The 25,020-nt window shown below is 43.3% G+C and overlaps 1 protein-coding gene across 12 annotated transcripts in view; it reads right to left on the reverse strand.

The window, feature by feature from the left end:
* Positions 1 to 78: 78 nt before the first annotated feature.
* RAPGEF2 (Rap guanine nucleotide exchange factor 2) overlaps positions 79 to 25,020 on the reverse strand; it is a 552,363-nt gene continuing 527,421 nt past the window's right edge. For 7 of the 12 annotated variants that reach the window (XM_063920458.1, XM_063920451.1, XM_063920453.1 and 4 more), the window contains 12 exons: positions 18,541 to 18,781; positions 17,461 to 17,844; positions 16,051 to 16,262; positions 15,836 to 15,959; positions 14,634 to 14,657; positions 13,335 to 13,558; positions 12,847 to 13,023; positions 11,600 to 11,752; positions 10,407 to 10,626; positions 8,156 to 8,715; positions 4,191 to 4,514; positions 79 to 1,755 (listed from right to left, as the gene is read on the reverse strand). In XM_063920458.1, coding sequence (XP_063776528.1) covers positions 1,727 to 1,755; positions 4,191 to 4,514; positions 8,156 to 8,715; positions 10,407 to 10,626; positions 11,600 to 11,752; positions 12,847 to 13,023; positions 13,335 to 13,558; positions 14,634 to 14,657; positions 15,836 to 15,959; positions 16,051 to 16,262; positions 17,461 to 17,844; positions 18,541 to 18,781 — 2,672 coding nt within the window. In that variant the 3' untranslated portion in view covers positions 79 to 1,726. The remainder of the gene's footprint in view (positions 1,756 to 4,190; positions 4,515 to 8,155; positions 8,716 to 10,406; positions 10,627 to 11,599; positions 11,753 to 12,846; positions 13,024 to 13,334; positions 13,559 to 14,633; positions 14,658 to 15,835; positions 15,960 to 16,050; positions 16,263 to 17,460; positions 17,845 to 18,540; positions 18,782 to 25,020) is intronic. The other 5 variants (XM_063920454.1, XM_063920457.1, XM_063920452.1 and 2 more) reach the window with 4 other exon arrangements.

The raw sequence follows: 25,020 nt of genomic DNA on the forward strand, positions 1-25,020 counted from the left end.
AACGGGAGACCATAAGAGTACTGTTGTTATACACCTTGTCTTGTGATTTGGAAATTACAGTAATCAGCCACCAAATACTACTGTTATATTTATTTATTCTCCAGCTTCATACAAACTGGATGTAGAAGCATAAACATAGTACATTTCTACCATTTTCAACAAAAATATAACCAATATGTACAATTATTGTATTAAAAATACAAAAGGGATACAGACTCTACCAATGTCTTTCTAAAAGACATACAGGTACAAGTAGTATCATGAAATCACCAGTTAGTTGTACATTCTGCACATGACATCACAGAGCGAACTGAGATCAGCAGTCCTATATTCTACCATTATATGATGCTTAGAACATTTGTGCAATGTGTGATAGAGCTGGGCTTCTGTCTGCCTCTGTGCACAAGGTCCACTGCCTACATAAAAAAAAGCTGGCAAATATATGCATATAACATGTAAAATTACATAGGCATAACTGACAATGTGATATAGAAGGTAGACAAAAGCCATGATAACAGTATTGAGAGAGAATAATTAAATAAAGCACTGACGTTTTAAACAGTGAAAAAACACTGCAATTTGTTTCCATGTTTCCTTTAAAGTTGTATACATATATATATGCTTAACCACTGATCAATATGATCAGCTCAAATGGAAAAAAAATATTTATCAGAATAATCCAAGATCACAAGTTCCTCAACACAGGATTATTACTCGGATTGGCAGCCTTCAGGTATCCGGAGTCTGTGCAGAGGGAGAAGATGGTGATTTCAGTCATAGCAGCTGTGAGCGGATGAATGCTACACGTTAGCCTTCTCTACAAGTGCGGTATCCCATAACGGCTTTTCAGTCTGCTTTCCGTCTACAGAAGTGTGCTGCATTGCTAGGGATGGCCTATAAAATGCCAATGGTCTTTGAAGAAGTTCATTTTTTCAGGTTGGTGGTGAAAGAGCTTGCTCTTTGCTCAGTAATAACAACTAGTAGCATTCGCTGAGAGTTCCAAGCTGCCATCACGTTAATATAATCCAGTTCTTTTTTTTTCAATTAAAAATCTCTATATAAACATAAAAAAATAAGTCATAACTTAGGTGTGAAATAACACTGTAAATATCCCGATGTAACATACAAGCTCTCTGAACGCAAACCGTGCACCTTCCTTACTGCAGAGGACTGCTCACTCATTAATGGGGCCGTATTGTAACAAACATTATTGTAAACAAATCAAAACCAACTCAAAATCCGTGTACAGAGACTATTGAAATGCAATCTCATCTTAAGTTAAAAATGGCTGATATAAGCACATGACTAGCTTGTCTTACAGACAGTAGACAAAGCTATGTACAGTATAGGAGTAAAAGTTAATACAGATATAAAAAAAAAAAACTAGACACCCTTCAGACGTGAAGGAGTGCAATCAAAGTCTGTCATTGCTGATGTGGTGACTGAGAAGTTTGGAATGATACTGTGCAAGGTTCAGCCAGCTACCATCAGATTGCAGGTTTCTGCACTATTTCAAGCGACAGCTTGCGGAGGGCGAAAAGTGCCAGGGTGATGTCTTCACAGTATTTTACATGCCAGGGAGTGGGACAGAAGGATAGACGATGCCCGGTGCTGCTTTAAGGCAGAGGAGAAGGAAACCGGTCCACAGACTCCAATCATATGGGGCATCCTCTTGTGCTCTCCTTTTTAAAGGTGGCTTATCCTAGAAAAGGATAAGGTCTCATCCTCATACAGCAGATACTTGTTCATCATCTGCTGGGGGGAAAAAACACATTAAATATACGAGAAGAGCTGGGATATGCGCACTACATTCCTTACACTGTCTTTATCACCCACTGAAATACTCTAACACTGTATATCTACATTTTTGATTTTTATTAGCAAACACAGTAAGATCTTTAAAATAGAATAATAAAATATACACCTTTCCATATACAGGTACAGTTAGGTCATTATACATGGGTGTGGTATGACTTGCCAGCGCTTGGGATCCCGGCGCCCAGCATACCGCTGAGCGCAAAAGAGCCCCTTGCGGGCTGCAGGTATGGTGGTGCGTTACGCGTGACAAGCTATTCATTCTCCCTCCAGGGGTATTGTGGACACGCCAAGAGGGAGAATACTTGTCGGTATGCTGAGCGCCGGGATCCCGACAGCCAGTATATCAAGTGTCACCCTTATACATTTGGATACTGACTCAATTTTTGTTATTTTAACAGAGTATTAAAACATATTCAAGTTAAAAGTTATATGTTAGGCTGGGTACAAACTAGAACGTTATATCATTAGTTCGAGTGACAAACAATATATCAGTAGCGGGTAGGTGTGTACACCCAATATGTGTGAACAGCGTGCAGACATATTGCATTAGCACTGCAGCACAGCACTTACTGGCTGTGTGTATGGACAACCCAGCAACAACACTGCCTGCAGGGACTGACATCACAGCTGGGCGGGCAAATATAAATACCCGCCCAGTTGTGACGTCTGCATAGACATATCAAGTGGCCCATTGTCAAGTGTGTATGCTTACCAAGTCTGCTGCGATGTCGGGGTGTGGATCATTAAGTCGACAATGTTTAGGTCGACAGTCACTAGGTCGACAGGGTTTCTAGGTTGACATGTTCTAGGTCGACAGGTCAAAAGGTCGACATGAGTTTTTACTCTTTTTTTTTTTTGTATTGTTTTCTCCGTACAGTGACCGGGAAGCCCAATTAGTGCACAGTGTCCCCTCGCATGGCTCGCGAAGGTTACCATTCCCAATCGTAGTCCGCGTGGATCGTTAAGTATGAAAAAGTTAAAAAAAATTAAAACATTGAAAAACTCATGTCAACCTTTTGACCTAGAACATGTCGACCTAGTGACTGTCGACCTAAACATTGTCGACCTAGGCACTGTCGATCTTCAGACCGGATCCCCGATGTCTACGGTTCTGTCAGCATAGTGTGTACCCAGCCTTATTCGGTTTTAAAGTGCAGACTATCTGCTTTTAAATTAAGGCTATTCACATCCACATAGGAGGAAGAGTTTAGGAATTACAGCTGTTTACTATATGTAGCCCCCTCTTTTACAAGGGGCCAAAAGTAATTGGGCAACTGACTCAAAATCTGTGTCAGGGTGTGGGTTATTTTCTTCATTATCTCTCTATAACAGTGGTGGCCAACGCGTGGCTCTTGAGCCACATGCGGCTCTTTCTTTCTTCAAATGTGGCTTCCAACACTCAAAGTCACGTGACCACAAGAGATCTGTAAACCGCTGCACTCCAGCCAGACATGCAGCAGCACTACGTAGACTGAGAACTGAGGGAGCCAAATACACATGGGGGAGCTGGCTGGAGTGACACATGGGGGAACTGAAGTGTATTATGTGAATCTGGCTTTTCAATATATTTTCTGCAGATCTGGCTTTTTCAATTATTTGATGTAGAAGTGGCTTTTACATTGTATTTTATGTTGGAGCTGGCTTTTTCAACTTTTTTTATACCGAGGCGTGGCCTAGCAGGCACAAGGTCACACCCCATTTTTGCAAGTGCGCCTTCGGCTCGAAGTCGGCTCTTTGATGTACCTAACAAGATTTCTTGGCTTTGTGTCTCTGACTGGTTAGCCACCCCTGCTGTATAAATTAAGCAAGTGAAAGGTCTGGAGTTGATTCCAACATGCATTTCACTTGCTGAAGACCATACTAAAGGCAGAAAGACCCACAAACAAATAACTGAAGACAGCAGCAGTAAGGGCCTGGCAGAGCATAACAGAGGAGGAAACCCAGCATTTGGTGATATCCATGGGTTTTATCACTTCCGGCATTCATTGTCTGCAAAAGATTCCTGACAAACTATTACAAATGAACATTTCATGCATGAAAAAGCTAATTTGTTTAATTACATTTAAGCACCTAAAAACAGGGGACTGTGTATAAAAATGGTTGCAATTCCTAAACGTTTCAGGCAATATTTTTGTTCCACTCCTTGAATTAAAACAAAGTCTGTATTGTTTAAATTTCAAATCCACTGTTGTTCACATACAGAGCCAAACTTATGAAAATTCAGTCAGTGCCCAAATCTATCTATATATAACTGTATTAAACAATAAATGGCAACAACATCAGAAGAGCCCAAGAATACAAATTGTATTCATGGAAATAATAAAGGAATTCGGAACCCACAGGTAATTATAACTAAACCCAAGGATACTTACCATCATCTTTTTCAGTAACTCCTTGTGCCTGATATATAGCTAGTCGTGGATCGGACTCGTTTGGTTTATGCCATTGGGGTTTGTTAACTGGCTTGTTAGAAGGCTGATTATGTGATGGTGGAGATGTTGCCGGAGCTCCTTCACTGTCACTCCTCCGAGCCATCATCCTGGAGCGCTGCAGTGCTACGTTATAGTCCGGGGGCTTCCTGGATAATTGTGGGTGCCCTTCAGCAAACTCGGCTATGGGAATTCCTACGTATCCTGGAGGTGTTGGTGGTGGCTCTCGGTAGCGCCCTTCTTTCCGTGCTGTGGTAACACAATACACTACCATAAGAGACAATTATTGTCACAACAGAAACGAAACAAAGGAAATACAATGGTAAAACAAACACATCTTTCTGAAGAATATAAAATGTTGAAAATACAACTTATATTAATATTTAAGACAGAACGCACAAGACAATTATGTCTATTTAGAGGGGAAAAAACCCAGTAAATAGTAATTCTTTTAATGTATTTAATCAGCCAGCAGAATGGCAGCACTTGCCTTTTAAAGTTTAATCTTAGCAAATTCAAATATTTTCTTAGTGTTTGAGCATATGGGTTACAAGTCTATCTGCTTAAATTTACTATTAGCGTTCTAAGGTATACTGCAGGGTACTTAAGATCCCACATAATATAAAGAGGTGTATTCAATAAGTGTTGGAAAATGCCGTCTTGTCAGAAAGACGACCGCTTTAGACAGATTTAGGTCAGAAAGGGTTCAGACCTATTCATTAGTGCCCCATTTTTTGCCTGTTGGAATACATGCGGGTTGCCGGCTTCAGTCGCCAAGCCATGTGTATTGTCGGAAAGCGCAGCGAAACCAGACAGGTTTTGGTCCCGTTTCCGACAATCTCAATCCGACTTTAAAGTTGAGTAGATGAGACGAGGGAGCGGGGCAGCGAGCTATAGGGGCAGTGACAGCCAGATCCTCACCCTCAGAACAGAGATAAAAACGAGGGCAATATCAAAGGGGACAGGTTCAGAGAAAGCGTGTTGTCTCTCAGACTGCTGCCTGTTTCCTGTGACAGCCTCAGAGCCCTGGCTAGCCCCTTCAACTTGCCCGCACTGACAGAGCCACAAAATTTATAGCAATGGTAATCCGCATAAGTGTCCTTTTCCAGCATCCTGTGGAATAATGGAGCGGGCTGTAATCAGACGGCAGGAATCCTGCCGCAAATACCAATCTGAAGTCGCCTGCATTGCTCAGACAGAAAGAAGGACAAGTGCTTTCAGAGCCGGACACTCGCAGAGAAATAGGTCAGCGTCTGATGGAAATGTGTGAGCTGTTTGTGCTTCTGTACGGACAGGAAACGGTGTCACGCTCTAAGATGTATCAGCACCTTTCAAGCCACTTCGCACAAACAGCTCACACATTTCCATCAGACGCAGACCTATTTCTCTGCGAGCGTCCGGCAGCAGCACGGACGAGACACCGAGAAAGCTCATTGAATAGGGCTTGTTGGAACCATTCCGACAAATGCATGTCGGAATGGATCAGACTCTTATTGAATACACCCCAAAATAGTTGTCAAGTACTTACAAGCACTGTAGAACAGCGACCAGTAAAACAGAATCAATATTGTATCATCAAAAACTACAAATATTCATCTAACATGCCTGCTCCTATAAAACAAAACACATTTGCAGCCACCAAGCTGTACGATTACATTATAGAGTAAATCAAACTGATGCATCCACATAGATAGAAAAAGATTACCATGTGCTGCAGTACATCTTAAGCTACACAATATATATCAGCAGACACTTATTTGCATGTTTGATTTTAATTGGGCATTTTAACACTGAACATAGAGTTTATCTAATGTGATGTTTTCAATGAACTATGGAACCATCACTGCCCATAACAACGGTTCTAAAGGACCACTTACACGTATCTTTTTTTTGCATGTTTTAAAAAAAGGACGCCATTACACCGAACTGAAGAAACTTTCCCTATATTTTTTTTGTGGAGTGCATAATTGTGAATTTTAACTTCTACCTAGAACCTAAATGTATTCCATATCAGACCTTAAAGTACAACAAAAGCTTAGAAAACAAATGCTTTCATAGAATACAGCATTATAGGTCTCATTATTTAGGATACATTCAGTATGAAGCAGGGTTACATGTAACACTACTTGTATGGGGTAGTTTATCTGGAGTGCCTTTATCCATGGTTTCCACAGGAATACATACTATTAACAGTATACCGACAGCAGCATCCCAGCCGCCAGTATGCCGGCAGCGGGGCGAGCTCTAGAAAGCCCCTTGCGGACTTGCTGCGCTTGCCACGCTACGGGCACGGTATCTCGCTACGCTCGCCACAGGTTATATTCTCCCTCTATGGGTGTCGTGTATTCCAGCATTAGCAGTATTCTAGCGTCGGCATTTCACCACATGTCGGGATTCTGGCATCAGCATTGAGACTGCCGGGATCCTGACAGACTGTCTCGTGATTGCCTCCCGTTTCCACATATTAAGAAGCATATAGGCTTAAATATACTAAAAAAAGTCTGAAATAATGACCCGTCAGTTCCCTCACTAGTGTTCAGCACTGTTTCTCACAGTGACTAATAATGCTTACATTAGCTGCAGATTAATACATTCACATTATTATACATAGAAATAAGTGGACAAATGCCTGAAATCCTACTTGTAGAGCAAAGCTCAGCGTCAGAGCATCACCGATTAAAACGTAACGTGTACTTTGGGCACGTCCGTATCAGACTCACTCCTCTATGTCACAGAATGTTTTTATAGTAATGTGATGTAATTGGTGAGGAAGCCAAACTTTATTGGTCACTGGTTATTAGAACAAAGGCAATGTTCATTATAAGGCGTGGGTAAAACAATGTACTACATGTTTAATGTATTAGACTCTATTAGCATGGTTTAATGAGGACCTACAGGTATATATTTGTTGATGACGGGGTGATCTGATAAGGACCATGTGTTGGAGATGTGTTGAAAGCAGGCTCCTAATGAGGCAGAAGATGGACTTGTTTGGAGTATCCTGGGAATTTCAATCAAGAGCTTTCTCCCTGCATACATGTCAGTTGTGTTAGGTAGGAAATCTTGCTACTCCAGCATAAGGGTTTTATAGAGGAGTTGTTCTATTAGCATGTGCCTATTTTTCATCCATTTAAAAAACAAAAAGGTAAATATGCTAGGGACATTTTTTTTTGTTTTCTCTCTTTTGCCTAAAATCTATATAGTAGAAATTAACAAAATGAGGGCATTACAGTGACGGTGGGCCGAAGGGGTGGTCTTCAGTATGCCGGCGGTCGGGCTCCCGGCGACCAGCATACCGGCGCCGGGAGCCTGACAGCCGGCATACCGACACTTATTCTCCCTCGTGGGGGTCCACGACCCCCCCCCCCCCCCCCCTGGAGGGAGAATAAAATAGTGTGGCGCACGTAGCGCGCCACCGTGCCCGTAGCGTGGCGAGAGCAGCGAGCCCGCAAGGGGCTCATTTGCGCTCGCCACACTGTCGATAAGCCGGCAGCCGGCCTCCCGGCGCCGGTATGCTGGTCGCTGGGAGGCCAGCAGATCGTAGTGAACCCGGCTGAAGGTGCCTAGTATTCCGAGTGCAATCACAGAGCATACTATTATCACTTATTTTATATTATAGCAAATAAGAGGAAGTTACTCACTTGTGTGTGTCAGGTGTATTACAGTATTTATTACCCTATAAATGTATGTTTGTTCATTCTCATGATATGTAACTGGAAAACATATGGAATTGGAAAGCCTTAACACTATCCATCACAAGATAACGTTTGCTCCCAAATAGACTGGTAAAGGGGAGACACATTTATCTTGGTATAACAGTATATGGGAGTACCATTGTATATACTGATCTGATTACTACTAGAGCGTTTTACTAGTGTGATAAAACAAGTAGAACAAGCTGCTCTTACCAATAAGACCCTTTGAAGAAGCTGTGGTTACAGCTATGTGTGGGGGCATAGGGAGAGGCTTTAAGTCATCTGAAGTCTGTGACGTTATACTGCTAGTTTCTGCTTCGAGGGTCACATCTTTTCCACCTCTTCTCTTAATGGTGCCAGTGTCCCCCTCAGAGTCCTCACCCCAATAACCAGTGGATGATGCCCAACTTGCTCTGGACTGTGCTTGATCTAAAGTCTCTCTTCCTTGACCGTGTCTGCCATACTTTGTGCTATGGTCAGAAAACGTGACCTGGTCTGGATGACTCATTGACGTCCAGAAACCTGCCCCATCTGATGTGCTATCAAAGTGAACATGACCAAAAGGGAGAGTCTCCCAACTTCTCTGATGCGGAATAGTCTGTATGTTGTCATGAGACCCACTTGAACAAGAGGTCCAGCTACCTCGCCCACTGTCGGCAGCATCTAGGGAAGCTCTGTCGCCTTGGTCCTGTGAGAGCTCTTCCATGCTGGGAGAAGACAGAACTGTGGCACCAGCATATATGCCTCTGCTCTCTGCCGAATGTGCGTAGGGGCTGAAAGCATATCAAGAGGGGAAAAGAATGGCATTAGCAAACAATATAGTTGTACAGAAAACACCAACTCCTACTAGGCAATCTAGAAAAGTCTCTAGAATCATTGCTTATTCCCAAACCAACCCTGACTTTGAAGGTTCAAAAATCCCAATAACCACAATATAGATACTACAACAGCACTACAAAGTATTGCAACCAAGGACAGTTTTGAAAATGTGGTTTCTAACACAACATGATTCTCATAAGTAACGAGACAGATGGAAGATCGCCATCCATGCTATAAAGAAATGTTCAAAAACAGAAACAGTAAAGCTATCATCCAGTTATTATTTTGTAATAAGGGACAGCATGTCAGAGGTTTCTACATCTTAATCCACCTCAACAACTTCAGATCAATGTATTCCGGCCTCCAAGTGGAAAAAGTGTGACAAGTGCTGTGCGAGTGGGGTCAGAGTCATATGTATGTGTACATCCCCTTCAGCCCCAATGTCTCACTAATGCTACTTTCAGATAGAAGCCGTGGTTTGGTCTCTGCTTATAACTGGGTTTGCTAACACAAGTTGGACTCGGGCTACAGCTCCTACGCCCCTCCCACACTGCACCTTGGACACGGGTTATTCCCGGGTCAACCCCTTTCACACTAAACCTGTGTCTGCCCTGCACGTCACTGAAGACACCCCCTTGAGGAGGCCTCCATATACACAGCCAAACAGCAGCTGTGAAAGGTAAGCCAGGTCGAAAAATCTATGTTGCGCTCAGACAGCAGGCAACCCAGGAATAACCCTATAGAAGTAGTGTATCATTTTGTGACTTATGGCCAGCCATGTGATCATCATCATGCTGACATGACAATGAGCCTATTTTGATGTGTTAGCCTGAAACTGGAGCTCTATCCACCCCATGGTTAATCTGGCCCTGACCTCCACAATTCCTGTACAGACAGCTTAAACATCAGTTGCAGACAGGTCGCTGCCAGCACAATATTTATTATTGCCTGTTTAGATGGCACAGCACTGTAATCTTTTAAATGGTGTCTTTTTACTCTTTATATACAATGGGGGACATTCAATCAGTGCCGTTTTTTCGACTGGCACGTTTTGCCCGTGTTTAGGTCCAATTTACATTTGACTTATTCAATGCCCGTACCGTTTATTCGGCTTGTCGAAAAAAGTCCGCAAGGGCGAAAACCATGTGGATAGGCGAATTCAGCGCCGATCCACATATTTTGTCGTTACGGCCACTACTATATACGCTGACGAATGTCGGAAAATTTGTCACTAATTGAATATACCCCAATGTGTGGTCTGATTTTTAGATATAAATCTAATGTAAAAACTATAAAAAGCTGCACTGGCTGTAGAAAGCAGTGAATGATTAAGACAAACGTGTAATGCTTAGAAGTATATTTTTCAAATATATTTCCTAGGCAAACAGATATGTTAATACTGACTTTACTATATACTTGTAAATAAGCATACAGTTGGGGAATTAAACTTAATTAAACTTAAAATGGACTACGTTCTTTTTGACATAAACGTTTACAAACAAGAGTAAATTACAACTACTGTAGTTTTATTACAGATTTTTGAACAAACAATCTGAAATGAAAATAGTTTCCATTCATATGATAAAGTGGAGCATAATATAGCATGTACTGCATGTGGAAGGACTGTCAATACTGGGACACATACCCTATACAGCAATTGTCAGCTTCCATCATGGCTCTCCTGTCCGTCCTTCCCACACCTAGATTTGTCTCCACAATGCTGACTGAGTGTCGCTGTCGCCTATCATCATGCAAGTGCATGCCGTCATACGAGGAGTTACTGACGATGCTGGATCTGGAGGAGATCTCACTATGGCCAGAGTCTGAGAAGTTATCCACAGTGCCACTTGCTGCTAGGGAGTAACCTGTAACATAAGACCTTGATCAATACAGGGAGGCCTTTGTGCAAAATGAGAGACATTCATGTGCTTTTAGTAAATTACTACTTGTAAATTATTTCCCCTGTGCGTTATGTCACTAGTAAATAATGACTAGGTAGGATGTATTTTCCCAAACATTGGTCTTGCCCAACATCACAAAACATCAGCTACTACAGACATTGGTACATATAAATACAACACCATTTTAATACATTCATTTAGTGTGGCACACTATATAGTGAAAATATATATTTATATATTTGTCTTGTGTTATGTGACATGGAAAAGACTGACGTAACTAACGGTCAAATTGTAACATCATTAAGCCTAAGACAATAGTGATGGCGCACCGGCTACACAGCCAGCCATTTTGATAGCACCATTTTGTTTTCTTAAAATTGAAAGTTAAGGGACTAAACACATAGGGGGAATTCAATCAGCAGCGGTATTCTACCACAGTTAATTGATATGTCGGGTGTTATCCAATTATCCTCGAAAGCCGGCATTTATTGGGGATTGTTTTTCATGTGCCCAAGGTGGGGAAAAACAAAACAAAAAAAACACCCGGCTATTAGCCCTGCTATTGCGAAAACACATTATAACGGATGCTATGTGTTCTTGCCTGACAACTGAATCACTTTTGGGACACAAAAAATAGGGGTTAATTGATCTGTGTGTGTGGGGGGGGGAGGGACGAAGAGGGAGGGGGTTGCGAAAAAGTCCCTTTCTTGCTCTCACACAGCCCAGAAAGCTGTAAATGGTATTGCTGTACTGATAATTAGAGCCACTGGTCTGGGAGCGGAATATAAGAACGTGCAAAGAAAGTAATTGTCTTTAATGATTGAGTCACTGCTCTGTGTTGCCATAAATAGCACAATTATACAGTTCCGCATCATGGTTAATTGCAGGTCCTATGTATAGCACTTCCCATAATACGTGAATGTTTTCTTTATATTACCTTTTCTTGGAGAGTTTTGTGGAGATGTGGGAGGGGAAGAGAGGTGTGATGAGGCATTGGATAAAGTGTCCTCTGCTGCTTTCTTCAGTCGCTCTAAGTTTCCTTCTTCGGATAGTGAAAGAATTTTCTTTAACGCTTGTGGTGAGTTCATGCCTTTTTAAAAAAAAACTTTAAAATGTGTCTTTGCAGAGAAAAACATTGCAACTAAAGAGTAACAAAGTTAATGCACAATGGCCCTCATTCTGAGTTGATCGCTCGCTAGCTGTTTTTTTGCAGCCGTGCAAACGCATAGTCGCCGCCCACGGGTGAGTGTATTTTCGCTTTGCAAGTGTGCAAACGCCTGTGCAGCTGAGCTCTGCAAAAACATTTTGTGCAGTTTCAGAGTAGGTCTGAACTTACTCAGCCCTTGCGATCACTTCAGTCTATTTGGTGCCGGAATTGACGTCACACACCCGCCCTCCAAACGCCCGGACACGCCTGCGTTTTCCCTACTACTCCGAGAAAACGGTCAGTTGACACCCATAAACGCCCTCTTTCTGTCAATCTTCTTGCGATTGGCTGTGTGTATGGATTCTTCGTTAAATCCATAGCTCAGCAACAATCCGCATTGTGCCTGTACGACGCGCGTGCGCATTGCGGTGCACCACGCATGCGCAGTAGAGACCTGATCGCAGCGCATCGAAAATCGGCAGCGTTCGATCAACTCGGAATGACCCCCCATGTAATCTGTCCCTTTACAGCAAAGAATTGTAAATGTGCTTACACACATCCAAGTTACAAAATGGAAAAAGTTGAGTATTTTAGATTAGTATTGGTTGTTTATTATTATAAATTTCAGGGGTTTCTGTACCTGTGCAATCGTTTACTAAGCCACACGGAGTTTTATACAAGAAATTAAACTTTTAATGTTACTTCATACTCCCTATCACCATATATTTGAGCATTCACATTTATTAGAAAATTGATTTCTTCATGTGTGTAAAATAAATTGCACTTGCATTTTGCTACAGACAAGCGCCATGTGGACGACTATCATTACCTGAAACTCATTTTGTTTTGACTGTTGGAAAAAATGATACTACAGTGGGAATGCTTTTCACAATTGAACATGAAACATCTGGCATAGAGTGTCCACTCATTACATATTCATTGCTTGGACACTTGCCAGTGTAATTACATACTCCCAAACACACATATAACAAAAGGGATTGTGATTATGGGTAGATAAACACAACTCTTCCACTTACCAAAGGGAGGTAGATCCTTGACTGGCACCTTCTTTCGAGAAGGGTAGAGAGATACAGCTGGCACTTGCAATGCCTGATTCACCTTCATTGTCTGTTGTTTCTGCTGCGTTACTGCCCGGGGCGCTACCGGCGATGTATCAGATTTTCCTGATCTTTTGTCACAAGGCGTTTTTGGCACTGTGGAACCAAGTTATAACAATACATAAAAATATATACCCTTTATATTAATACTTTGAACTTTGAAGACTTCAACATAATTTTTTTTTTTTTACAAAGCAAAAATACCCCCCAAAACAAGTGCATACATAAAAAAGAACCTTAGCTGCATTTCTAGCAGAAAGTATTATGTTGCCATGAAGCGACATATGATTAATGCTTAATTCAATCAGTTTCCATGAACCCAGAGCACACATTGCTAGCATCACAAATCTTATCCCAAACCACTTCCAAGTGAACAGCTTTGCAATAAATGGTAACATGCTGCTTACATGTATTTGTTGCTGGCTCACACTGAAGAGAGAGCGTCTGTAGGTTCTCTTCATCCATTTCAAGATCAAGATCGGACAAGTATTGCTTGACTTTACGAGCCATCTGTGCATCTTCGTACAACTTCTTGGCATTTAGGAAAGAGCTCCGGCGCACGCGCTTTTTGTGACCACCAGTCTGTGCAACATCAAGGACGGTTGCATTAGTGCTGCCTTGACTGAGTGACCTGCGAAGAGAAGACACGAGACAATGAAATGAAATAAGACTGGGTCTGAAAAAATGTGGTCATGCAAGGGTCACAAAGGTAATGTATGCTCAACATGCCCCATTCCAGTAAGTCAGAGATAATCAAAGCTAGAAATGATAAACCAAAAGAATCTTTGCAGGATATGTTCTCAGAGCACTACATAACAAGCCATCACTATAGCATTGTGTTGTAATCCTGTCCCAACAGATCTACTTCTGGAGAACTCAATAAATATTGCTTACCCTAATCCTTGCATTAAAATCTAACTAATAAAGCAATTTCAATATATTAATAAAAACATAAAAAACCAACAATGTAAGAAGCTCATGCTGCAAAATCTTGATGGTTTTACTGCAGTCATGGATTATTATTACTGTGTTAACTACTCATGTTCTGTGGTCAGTAAAGTAGCCAGTTAGTATATGAGGAGACTCGGACTGATCTTCATGCAACATGGACCCTTAACTGTTATGGAGAAGGATGAAGCGGCCTTTTTTCACTTTGAGTTACCCTCTTCATGATGGATCACTTAACCAAGCCCATAAAAAGATAACAGTTGAATGTAGAAAATTAGCAATTGCTACACCTAAAATGCCCACTAGAGGGGGCGATTGTTTCTTCTTCTTTTTCCCCCCAGTTTTTTTGCAACTATAATTATAAAGGTTGCATAGAAATATTACAATTAGCACATATGCTGTAAACATTTGCAGCCAATTAGATCTATTCTTTTTAGGGATTACTGAAGACAATATTGGTTGCTAGTGTTTATAGAATTTCTCGGCTATATGCATTAGGTTACTAAATAATTCTCTATGAGAACTGTAAATTTTATAAGTTTCGCAACGATATATTCATATTTTGTCTATATAAAGTAAACCCCAAAAATGTGTTTTTAGAGACTGACTAAATCTGTGTGGATTGAGTAAATCAACAGTCTGCAGGCAAGATGGTTAAAAGGTAACAAAAAGCGAAAAGCAAAAGAAAGGAAAAAATGCGAATGGGCAGAATGGAAATAATGTGTTGCAGTGAGAAATAAGGCCACCAACAAACTCACCCCAAACTTCTCCACTTCTTCTTCCTGCAAGTGAGAGCCACGGAGGGAGAAGCAAGTGTATAGGAACAGAGAGAAAAGGGAGAGAGAAAGATCACAAGCTCAGAAAGAAAGGCCCAGACCTCAAGACAAGACACACTGAAGCCAACAGACATTTCTAAATGGCATAATCTGGGGAGCAGGTAAAACCAGCCTATTTATGTTATCAGCAGTTGTGAGGAATGTCACACAATTCTAAACATTAATAAAATGATTGCACAGGAAAACGGTGCCACAACCCATAGTAGTCCGACATTACATTTTGCAACCAGTACTAGAAAAACGATAGTTATGTAGTATCCGATTGGTCTCTATGTGTTGCAGCGTTTTAATCTGTGCATCAGTTTTCACTAAATCCCCAGGAAGATGACAAAAGCAGTCAAGGATGTAATAACACAATTCTTTAAACACTGAGGGCTGTATCCAATTACCCGCGATAGTGCTGCAAGCGCAAAAAAAGGTGTTGTCCCTGTTTTTTTCCACTCCTATCCAATTACTCGTTTTTCGTGTGAAAATACATGCGTCTCCGCGAAAAGCTGCAGGCCTATGTATTTTCACTGCACTTTTCAAGTAAAAATGGTTACTTATCAGGGATTTCCCAGCAAGTGCCGGCATCTGGCTATAAGCGCCAGTTATCGCAGCTAATAAAATAGCCCCCAGCAAACCAATTAGCTGTGGTAAACTAGCACAGCTAATTGGATACAGGCCTAAGTGACAGCAAGGTCACTGGAGGTCGTCAATGTCAGCTGAGACCAACTTTAAACCTATACGTACTTCATCAGATACAATTTGCTCAGCCCTACGTAATCCGTTACAGAGTTCAATTTAATTAGAGGCAATGTTCTTGCCCCCTCAAGTGCTGCTATATGAAGCATTTATAGTACCGCCGGATTTGCAGGTATTTCGCAGCCCCTTACGGCTTTGTAAAAAATCACCAGGTCCGGGGTGAGATGTTCTGCGATCATTGCCGGCGTCTACATGCCATTGCAACAGCAACTTGCTCCCTTCGCACCTAACTGAATTGACCCCATAGTAGGCTACACAATACACACACTTACAGTAGCATGTTTACACATTTAATCTCCTGTAATAAACTGCAACAAACCGAATCAATTGTGCAAGAACAATGGTTTCTGAAAAGAGTAATTAGTATGTTCTAAAAGTACCTTGTCCTGAACATTAAGGCTGGATCTAAGTTAACTGATGCCATACGACCAACATGCCGGATTTCTTTTGCAATCATCCTTAGTTTCTCAAAGTTCACCAATCCCTCCACTTTGGAGTCATTGCCTGGATGGGGGAACAAAAATAAAATGTGAGGAAGATGCATGCATTCATCAATTTGTAAACTAATAGTATGTACATGTAATCATATAAGCACCTTCGTGTAAGAAAGTAAGATCTTTCTTAATAACAGGAAATAGTGGGATAATGGGAGGCTGTAGGTTCTGGCTATTCAGCACATTACGATATTTTGCCATGTTCCTTGATGGGTCAAAGAGGTCTTGGAGGTCTTGAAAGAGTTTTTCATATTTGCTAGGGAGTTTTTCCCATGTTGTTCTCAGTCTTGATACTGCTGCCAAATTTAAGCCACTGCAATAAAGCAAACCTCATGTATTATTACACTGTTGATATTCCAGTATACAAAAAAAAAAAAAATGACATTACTCAATTTTCTGTACTGATTTTAGTATACCAGGACTGATACATTAATGCTACATAGATACCAGCTCTTGAAAAATTAAACCATGCCATTATAATACTAGAGCTTGTTTAATTGCCCTTCTTTCACTAACATAAATTAGCTTTCTATGATCTGGGCTTAATGCAGATTAGCTGTTGGTGTAGGCTGTCCTAATAGGTTAGGTGCCTCAGACTAGAGAAAACCATGGCCATGCAAAACTGGTACATTGCAAATCTAGTAAGAAATAACTTAATGAACATTCAATACCTAACCAGTAATGGATAATAGCCTGTATGCTGGCTATAACAAAGCCTAGTATCCCCACGTACAGATAGAGAGAATCGCCATTGTCTTTCCATGACAGGTATTATTTAAGGTGTATTAATGCATCAAACCAGCTTCTGACATTTTATAGACTGTGCTAGATAAATGACATATGGCCTGTCCACACAGTGGTGCTGCAAATGTTAATGACAACGGACCTAACTCAGATGCAGATGTTATAGCTATTGCTGTTGCTATCTTTTGCCATATGGAATCGCGACTATGTGCTAATATTGGCAGGAGCTAACCTGAGCATAGGGACTCCCACTGGTGTCGCATAATTTCCTTCTGAAGGCATACAATTGCTAACACATCGGTACCATTGGCGCAAATCAGGTCATACCGCAGAGTCTCAGTGCCTCTGTAAACGCGCAGGCTGTCCTGCTCTCCTTGGATGCAGAGAGCTCACCAGTAGCAAAGAAACATTGCAACTGGTAATTTATGCACACCCAGAATACAGTCTGAACGTCCATAACACGCCTGCATTTACCCAACCGCTCTTCGTTCCCACCCCCAAATGCTGTCTTCCTGTCACTCACTTTGCGACTAATCTTTCGTTGCAACCACAATTTACTCGCTGTGTGTGTGGCTCAGTTGTATGTGCAGTACAAAAAATAAATAAATAATCAAATTTGTGTACAATAGCAGCTTTGCAACCACATCTGAATCAGGCCCTATAATTATAGTTTTTATGCCCTGGCAATTGGCCATGAAGTGAAAAAATCTACAGCAGGAAACCCAAAGCACAGAGTAAACGGTTGCAGGTAAAGAATATGGTTTTACCTAATGATTGCAAACATAGAGTTAAAGTTCTTGCACTCTCTACAGTGCAACGCAATCTTGATAAAATGTTTGATGATCTTCATCCTTTTCAGTTGGTTGGTTTCTCTTAGGATTTCTGTGGCCACCCAAAAGGTTTCTTGGTTAATTACTTCCTCAAAGTTCTTGAGGTTGGTGCAACCAGTTTTTGACTTCAGCTTGAAGAGGTCATCGATGTACTCTGTGGGCTCTATGTTCCGGAACAGCTCAAAATTCCTCATTGACAGCTGGGTGGCCACCTCGATGGTACTTAGCTGCAGCAATGAAATCTGACTTTCCCTTAGCAGGTCCTGGGCATCCTCGTCTGAGCATAAGGTTTCTGTTTCCATGTTGTTTTTAAGGTAGTACCTAGAAGAACAAAATCCGTTAGTGGAAGATCTGTGGGGGTTACTCTCTAAGGATGGAATTCCAATCTCAACCAATTACGATCAAAAGACTTAGAAGAGATAAAATACATGTTATTCAGAGGAGGCGATCACGAGACCGCCTGTCGGGATCCCGCCGGTAAGAGTGCCTACACCACAATCTCGACAGGCATTGAAATCCCACAACCGGAATACCGGCGCCACAGGCTTTTCTCCATCTGTAGGTGTCCATGACATCGAGGGAGAATAGATCCTGCAGCGAGCGCAGTGAGCCACCGAGCCTGCAATGGGCTTTCTAGCGCTCGCCCCGCTGCCGGAATACTGGTGGCCAGGATCCTGGTGTCGGGATCATGACATGGTAAAAGGTATGTATTCCTTATTCAGTACATCATTCTATATATTGGGAACTGCAAGTCAGCTGCAATGAGGAGCTACCTTATCTGTCATACTGTGATGTGGTTAATTTGTTCTTGGGAGATACAATTAACAGCTTACAGATGTAGTATTTTCATCAAACACAAACAGAAAAAAAAATATTTAAAGAGTAATCAAATGCTAAATTAAATACCTTCTTTGCAAGAAATATCAAATAGGTTTGCACGTGTGCTGATACCAAAAGTAGCATTTCACGTAAAAGAAGCAAAAATTAATGATAACTGAAATAATAATAGGACAATACCTGCCACTGAGCTGTATTCTGTCTGCCAGCTTAGACAGCTGATCAGGGAGCCGCCTCTGCTTGATGACACCTTCGGGGGTGACAGACACCTCACACAAAGAGTATGCATCAGGTACAGCAGTCAGTGCAAACTCCCTAATAGCCTGAATGACCACTTCCTTGGCAGTTGTGTCTTTGCTTATCATTATATAGCGGCTCTGCTGGTCTGCCTTAAACACTCGCAGTACCTGGTCAGGAAGATCTGGGGAAATATCACATTTTAAAATGAAAAACAGGTATACATAGCATCATCTCATAACTGTAGCAAGGCACAATACATTTTTCTTTTAAATACTGTAAAGGCGGGTACACACGGGTGACATAATGACTATGGACGATTTTGACTTTGATTTCCCCTTAACTCCCCAGAGCCACCGATATTGACTATACACAGTGCGATTTTAACAATATACAATTTTGCTTATACTAGTAACTAGATTGTACACTTTCTAATGAAAATTGACCTGCCTGCACAGTCTATTATTCCTTGCAATACCGACCTGCCGGGGACACGCATCGTTATCGCAAGCTGTATACACACGGTGCGATATACACTATTTTTACTTGCGATATGGACTATAAAGTCAATATCGCCAGCAAAATCACACCGTGTGGAGGCCCCTTAAGACTACAAAGATGCAGAAAATAAGAATTTACTTACCGATAATTCTATTTCTCGGAGTCCGTAGTGGATGCTGGGGTTCCTGAAAGGACCATGGGGAATAGCGGCTCCGCAGGAGACAGGGCACAAAAGTAAAGCTTTCCGATCAGGTGGTGTGCACTGGCTCCTCCCCCTATGACCCTCCTCCAAGCCAGTTAGGTACTGTGCCCGGACGAGCGTACACAATAAGGGAGGAATTTTGAATCCCGGGTAAGACTCATACCAGCCCACCAATCACACCGTACAACTTGTGATCAAAACCAGTTAACAGTATGATAACAGAGGAGCCTCTGAAAGATGGCTTCTTAACAATAACCCGAATTAGTTAACAATAACTATGTACAATTATTGCAGATAATCCGCACTTGGGATGGGCGCCCAGCATCCACTACGGACTCCGAGAAATAGAATTATCGGTAAGTAAATTATTATTTTCTCTATCGTCCTAGTGGATGCTGGGGTTCCTGAAAGGACCATGGGGATTATACCAAAGCTCCCAAACGGGCGGGAGAGTGCGGATGACTCTGCAGCACCGAATGAGAGAACTCCAGGTCCTCCTTAGCCAGAGTATCAAATTTGTAAAATTTTACAAACGTGTTCTCCCCTGACCACGTAGCTGCTCGGCAAAGTTGTAATGCCGAGACCCCTCGGGCAGCCGCCCAAGATGAGCCCACCTTCCTTGTGGAGTGGGCCTTTACAGATTTAGGCTGTGGCAGGCCTGCCACAGAACGTGCAAGTTGGATTGTGCTACAGATCCAACGAGCAATCGTCTGCTTAGACGCAGGAGCACCCATCTTGTTGGGTGCATACAATATAAACAACGAGTCAGATTTTCTGACTCCAGCTGTCCTTGCAATATATATTTTTAATGCTCTGACAACGTCCAGTAACTTGGAGTCCTCCAAGTCACTTGTAGCCGCAGGCACTACAATAGGCTGGTTCAGATGAAATGCTGACACCACCTTAGGGAGAAAATGCGGATGAGTCCGCAGTTCTGCCCTGTCCGAATGGAAAATCAGATATGGGCTTTTGTAAGATAAAGCTGCCAGTTCTGACACTCTCCTGGCCGAAGCCAGGGCTAGTAACATGGTCACTTTCCATGTGAGATATTTTAAATCCACCTTTTTTAGTGGTTCAAACCAATGAGATTTTAGAAATTCCAAAACCACATTGAGATCCCACGGTGCCACTGGAGGCACCACAGGAGGCTGTATATGCAGCACTCCCTTAACAAAAGTCTGGACTTCAGGAACTGAAGCCAATTCTTTTTGAAAGAAAATCGACAGGGCCGAAATTTGAACCTTAATAGATCCCAATTTGAGACCCATAGACAATCCTGATTGCAGGAAATGTAGGAATCGACCCAGTTGAAATTCCTCCATCGGAGCACTCCGATCCTCGCACCACGCAACATATCTTCGCCAAATGCGGTGATAGTGTTGCACGGTTACTTCCTTCGTTGCTTTAATCAAAGTAGGAATGACTTCTTCCGGCATGCCTTTTTCCTTTAGGATCCGGCGTTCAACCGCCATGCCGTCAAACGCAGCCGCGGTAAGTCTTGAAACAGACAGGGACCCTGCTGAAGCAAGTCCCTCCTTAGAGGTAGAGGCCACGGATCTTCCGTGATCATCTCTTGAAGTTCCGGGTACCAAGTCCTTCTTGGCCAATCCGGAACCACTAGTATCGTTCTTACGCCTCTTTGCCGTATAATTCTCAATACTTTTGGTATGAGAGGCAGAGGAGGAAACACATACACCGACTGGTACACCCAAGGCGTTACCAGCGCGTCCACAGCTATTGCCTGCGGATCTCTTGACCTGGCGCAATACCTGTCCAGTGTTTTGTTGAGGCGAGACGCCATCATGTCCACCATTGGTCTTTCCCAACGGGTTACCAGCATGTGGAAGACTTCCGGATGAAGTCCCCACTCTCCCGGGTGAAGGTCGTGTCTGCTGAGGAAGTCTGCTTCCCAGTTGTCCACTCCCGGGATGAACACTGCTGACAGTGCTATCACCTGATTCTCTGCCCAGCGAAGAATCCTTGCAGCTTCTGCCATTGCACTCCTGCTTCTTGTGCCGCCCTGTCTGTTCACATGGGCGACTGCCGTGATGTTGTCCGACTGGATCAACACCGGTTTTCCTTGAAGCAGAGGTTCTGCCTGGCTTAGAGCATTGTAGATTGCTCTTAGTTCCAGAATGTTTATGTGAAGAGACGTTTCCAGGCTCGTCCACACTCCCTGGAAGTTTCTTCCTTGTGTGACTGCTCCCCAGCCTCTCAGGCTGGCGTCCGTGGTCACCAGGATCCAATCCTGTATGCCGAATCTGCGGCCCTCCAATAGATGAGCACTCTGCAACCACCACAGAAGAGATACCCTTGTCCTTGGAGACAGGGTTATCCGCTGGTGCATCTGAAGATGCGACCCTGACCATTTGTCTAACAGATCCCTCTGGAAAATTCGTGCATGGAATCTGCCGAATGGAATTGCTTCGTAAGAAGCCACCATTTTTCCCAGGACTCTTGTGCATTGATGTACAGACACCTTTCCTGGTTTTAAGAGGTTCCTGACAAGCTCGGACAACTCCTTGGCTTTTTCCTCCGGGAGAAAAACCTTTTTCTGAACCGTGTCCAGAATCATCCCTAGGAACAGCAGACGAGTTGTCGGCATTAACTGGGATTTTGGAATATTCAGAATCCAGCCGTGCTGTTTTAGCACTTCTTGAGACAGTGCTAATCCCCTCTCTAGCTGTTCTCTGGACCTTGCCCTTATTAGGAGATCGTCCAAGTATGGGATAATTAATACGCCTTTTCTTCGAAGAAGAATCATCATCTCGGCCATTACCTTTGTAAAGACCCGAGGTGCCGTGGACAATCCGAACGGCAGCGTCTGAAACTGATAGTGACAGTTTTGTACAACGAACCTGAGGTACCCCTGGTGTGAGGGGTAAATTGGAACGTGGAGGTACGCATCCTTGATGTCCAAGGACACCATAAAGTCCCCTTCTTCCAGGTTCGCTATCACTGCTCTGAGTGACTCCATTTTGAACTTGAACTTCTTTATGTACAGGTTCAAGGACTTCAGATTTAGAATAGGTCTTACCGAGCCGTCCGGCTTCGGTACCACAAATAGAGTGGAATAATACCCCTTTCCCTGTTGTAGAAGAGGTACCTTGACTATCACCTGCTGAGAGTACAGCTTGTGAATGGCTTCCAAAACCGTCTCCCTTTCGGAGGGGGACGTTGGTAAAGCAGACTTCAGGAAACGGCGAGGCGGATCTGTCTCTAGTTCCAACCTGTACCCCTGTGATATTATCTGCAGGATCCAGGGATCTACCTGCGAGTGAGCCCACTGCGCGCTGAAATGCTTGAGACGACCGCCCACCGCCCCCGAGTCCGCTTGAGAAGCCCCAGCGTCATGCTGAGGCTTTTGTAGAAGCGGGGGAGGGCTTCTGTTCCTGGGAAGGAGCTGCCTGTTGGTGTCTCTTCCCCCTTCCTCTGCCTCGTGGCAGATATGAATATCCCTTTGCTCTCTTGTTTTTAAAGGAACGAAAGGACTGCGGTTGAAAAGTCGGTGTCTTTTTCTGTTGGGGAGTAGCTTGAGGTAAAAAGGTGGATTTCCCGGCTGTAGCCGTGGCCACCAAATCTGATAGACCGACTCCAAATAACTCCTCCCCTTTATACGGCAAAACTTCCATATGCCGTTTTGAGTCCGCATCGCCTGACCACTGTCGCGTCCATAAACTTCTTCTGGCCGAAATGGACATAGCACTTACCCGTGATGCCAGTGTGCAGATATCCCTCTGTGCATCACGCATATAAAGAAATGCATCCTTTATTTGCTCTAAAGACAGTAAAACATTGTCCCTATCCAGGGTATCAATATTTTCAATCAGGGACTCTGACCAAACTACTCCAGCACTGCACATCCAGGCTGACGCTATAGCTGGTCGTAGTATAACACCTGTATGTGTGTATATACTTTTTTGGATATTTTCCATCCTCCTATCTGTTGGATCTTTAAGTGCGGCCGTCTCAGGAGAGGGTAACGCCACTTGTTTAGATAAGCGTGTGAGCGCCTTATCCACCCTAGGAGGTGTTTCCCAGCGCGCCCTAACCTCTGACGGGAAAGGGTATAAAGCTAATAACTTCTTTGAAATTAGCATCTTTTTATCGGGGGCAACCCACGCTTTATCACATACATCATTTAGTTCTTCTGATTCAGGAAAAACTATAGGTAGTTTTTTCACACCCCACATAATACCCTGTTTAGTGGTACCAGTAGTATCAGCTAAATGTAACGCCTCCTTCATTGCCAAAATCATATAACGTGTGGCCCTACTGGAAAATACGGTTGATTCGTCACCGTCGCCACTGGAATCAGTGCCTGTGTCTGGGTCTGTGTCGACCGACTGAGGCAAAGGGCGTTTTACAGCCCCTGACGGTGTTTGAGGCGCCTGGACAGGCACTGATTGTCCGGCCGTCTCATGTCGACAAACGACTGCTTTAGCGTGTTGACACTATCCCGTAATTCCATAAATAAAGGCATCCATTCTGGTGTCGACCCCCTAGGAGGTGACATCCCCATATTTGGCAATTGCTCCGCCTCCACACCAATATCGTCCTCATACATGTCGACACACACGTACCGACACACAGCAGACACACAGGGAATGCTCTTAACGAAGACAGGACCCCACTAGCCCTTTGGGGAGACAGAGGGAGAGTTTGCCAGCACACACCAAAAGCGCTATATATGACAGGGATAGCCTTATAATAAGTGCTCCCTGTATAGCTGCTTTTATAATATAATTTTTGCCACTATTTTGCCCCCCCTCTCTTGTTTTACCCTGTTTCTGTAGTGCAGTGCAGGGGAGAGACCTGGGAGCCGTCCTGACCAGCGGAGCTGTGTAAGGAAAATGGCGCTGTGTGCTGAGGAGATAGGCCCCGCCCCTTTTCCGGCGGGCTCGTCTCCCGCTCTTTAGTGTATTCTGGCAGGGGTTAAATATCTCCATATAGCCCCGGAGGCTATATGTGAGGTATTTTTTAGCCAAATAGGTTTTCATTTGCCTCCCAGGGCGCTCCCCTCCCAGCGCCCTGCACCCTCAGTGACTGCCGTGTGAAGTGTGCTGAGAGGAAAATGGCGCACAGCTGCAGTGCTGTGCGCTACCTTTAGAAGACTGAGGAGTCTTCTGCCGCCGATTCTGGACCTCTTCATGTTTCAGCATCTGCAAGGGGGCCGGCGGCGAGGCTCCGGTGACCATTCAGGCTGTACCTGTGATCGTCCCTCTGGAGCTGATGTCCAGTAGCCAAGAAGCCAATCCATCCTGCACGCAGGTGAGTTCACTTCTTCTCCCCTAAGTCCCTCGTTGCAGTGATCCTGTTGCCAGCAGGACTCACTGTAAAATAAAAAACCTAAGCTAAACTTTCTCTAAGCAGCTCTTTAGGAGAGCCACCTAGATTGCACCCTTCTCGGCCGGGCACAAAAATCTAACTGGCTTGGAGGAGGGTCATAGGGGGAGGAGCCAGTGCACACCACCTGATCGGAAAGCTTTACTTTTGTGCCCTGTCTCCTGCGGAGCCGCTATTCCCCATGGTCCTTTCAGGAACCCCAGCATCCACTAGGACGATAGAGAAATATTTAAAAGCAAGGGTTTTTGAAAGCCACTTATTTCTGTCATGAAAAATAGTATGGAACATATGATGCAAAATACTCCCCTAAATTGAAACATTAAATCATTTTCATATATTTGTTAGATCATTTAACAAATTGGCCCATTATAAGA

Source organism: Pseudophryne corroboree, chromosome 1 (genome assembly GCF_028390025.1).
Source record: "Pseudophryne corroboree isolate aPseCor3 chromosome 1, aPseCor3.hap2, whole genome shotgun sequence".
Taxonomy (NCBI): Eukaryota; Metazoa; Chordata; class Amphibia; order Anura; family Myobatrachidae; genus Pseudophryne; species Pseudophryne corroboree.